Below are 1,349 nucleotides of genomic sequence, written 5' to 3' on the forward strand. Positions count from 1 at the left end.
AAGCCACCATAAAAGTTTTTAAAGCCTTTGTGTTCTTTACATTTGTGTTTTGAATATACATCTGTCTGCACCTACTCAAAGCAATTCACACACAATTGTTCATCATACACTTAGCTTTTGAAACTGCTCAAAACTTGAAAAAGTTTTGAGATTTATATTCAACCCCCCTTCTGTAAATTTCATTGTTAGTTCCTTGGGAATAACAAAAGCTATGAGGACGGTCAATCAGCAAGACTGTATAACGTTCATGGATTCTATAGTCATGAGATTCGGGATCCCCGTTGTTTTGATCTAAGACAACGGTCCTCAGTTTGTGGGTTCGGACTTTGAAACTTATCTTAAGGAATTGGGCATCAAGCACAAAAGGTCTTCTGTAACCCATCAACAGGGCAACGGGCAGGTCGAGGTGACCAACAGAATGATCCTCCGTGGGTTGGAAAAGAGGTTTGAAGAGTCAAAGAAGACCTGGTCAGAGGAGCTCCCAAATGGCTTGTGGTCTTACAGAACCACCCCCAGGACGAGCACCGGGGAAACCCCTTTCAAGCTCGCATATGGATCAGAAGCCATGCTCCCTATTGAAACCGGATCCACGTCTCATCGAAATGTCAATTTCGACGAGATATCCAATATTGAAGGCCTGAGAACTAACTTGAAACTGCTAGATGAAGTAAGAGACTGTATTGTACAAAAGATGGAAAGTTACAAGGAAAAAACGAAACTCTACTTCGGCAAAAGGCCAAGATCGGGGAGCATGAAGCAGGCAATTTAGTACTCCGACACACCGAGGCTTTGGACCTAACTAACCAAGGAAAGCTACAGCCCAACTGGGAAGGGCCCTACATAGTCAGATAGGTGTTGCGCCCGGGGACCTACAAGTTAAACTATCCCAACGGAACTGAGGTCCCTAACACTAGGCATGGAGCCCGTCTCAGAAAATTCTACCTGTAGAAAGGTGCACATGGCTGCCTAATTTTTGTTGAACAATAAGAAATTCAAATCTGTATTTACACCTCCTGGAATGTAATCAATACTCGATGCCTATTTTGTAATAAAAAATGCCATGCTTTGTACCCCTTTCAAATTAGAATGATGTTACCCTTATTATTACGTTACAATTATTGTCTGCACACCCACATGCACAAGTAATTTCAAATAAGGTTTTTAACCCCATCCCGGGGACGATTACACAAACCATGTGTACTTAAAAAAAATTATTCATTTAAAGTTTTTAACCCCATCTCGGGGACGATTACACAAACCATGTGTACTTATAATTTTTTTTATTAATTCAAAGTCTTTAACCCCATCTCGGGGATGATTACACAAACCATGTGTACCTATAAAAAAAT

General features: G+C 40.9%; 1 protein-coding gene across 1 annotated transcript; it reads left to right on the top strand.

Moving 5' to 3' along the window:
- The first annotated feature begins 418 nt into the window (after positions 1-418).
- Positions 419-769, top strand: LOC141718815 (uncharacterized). The gene has a single exon (XM_074521196.1). The coding sequence runs from the start codon at positions 419-421 to the stop codon at positions 767-769; it is 351 nt and encodes a 116-aa protein (XP_074377297.1).
- Positions 770-1,349: the final 580 nt, after the last annotated feature.

This window comes from Apium graveolens, chromosome 4, assembly GCF_009905375.1.
Source record: "Apium graveolens cultivar Ventura chromosome 4, ASM990537v1, whole genome shotgun sequence".
Lineage (NCBI taxonomy): Eukaryota > Viridiplantae > Streptophyta > Magnoliopsida > Apiales > Apiaceae > Apium > Apium graveolens.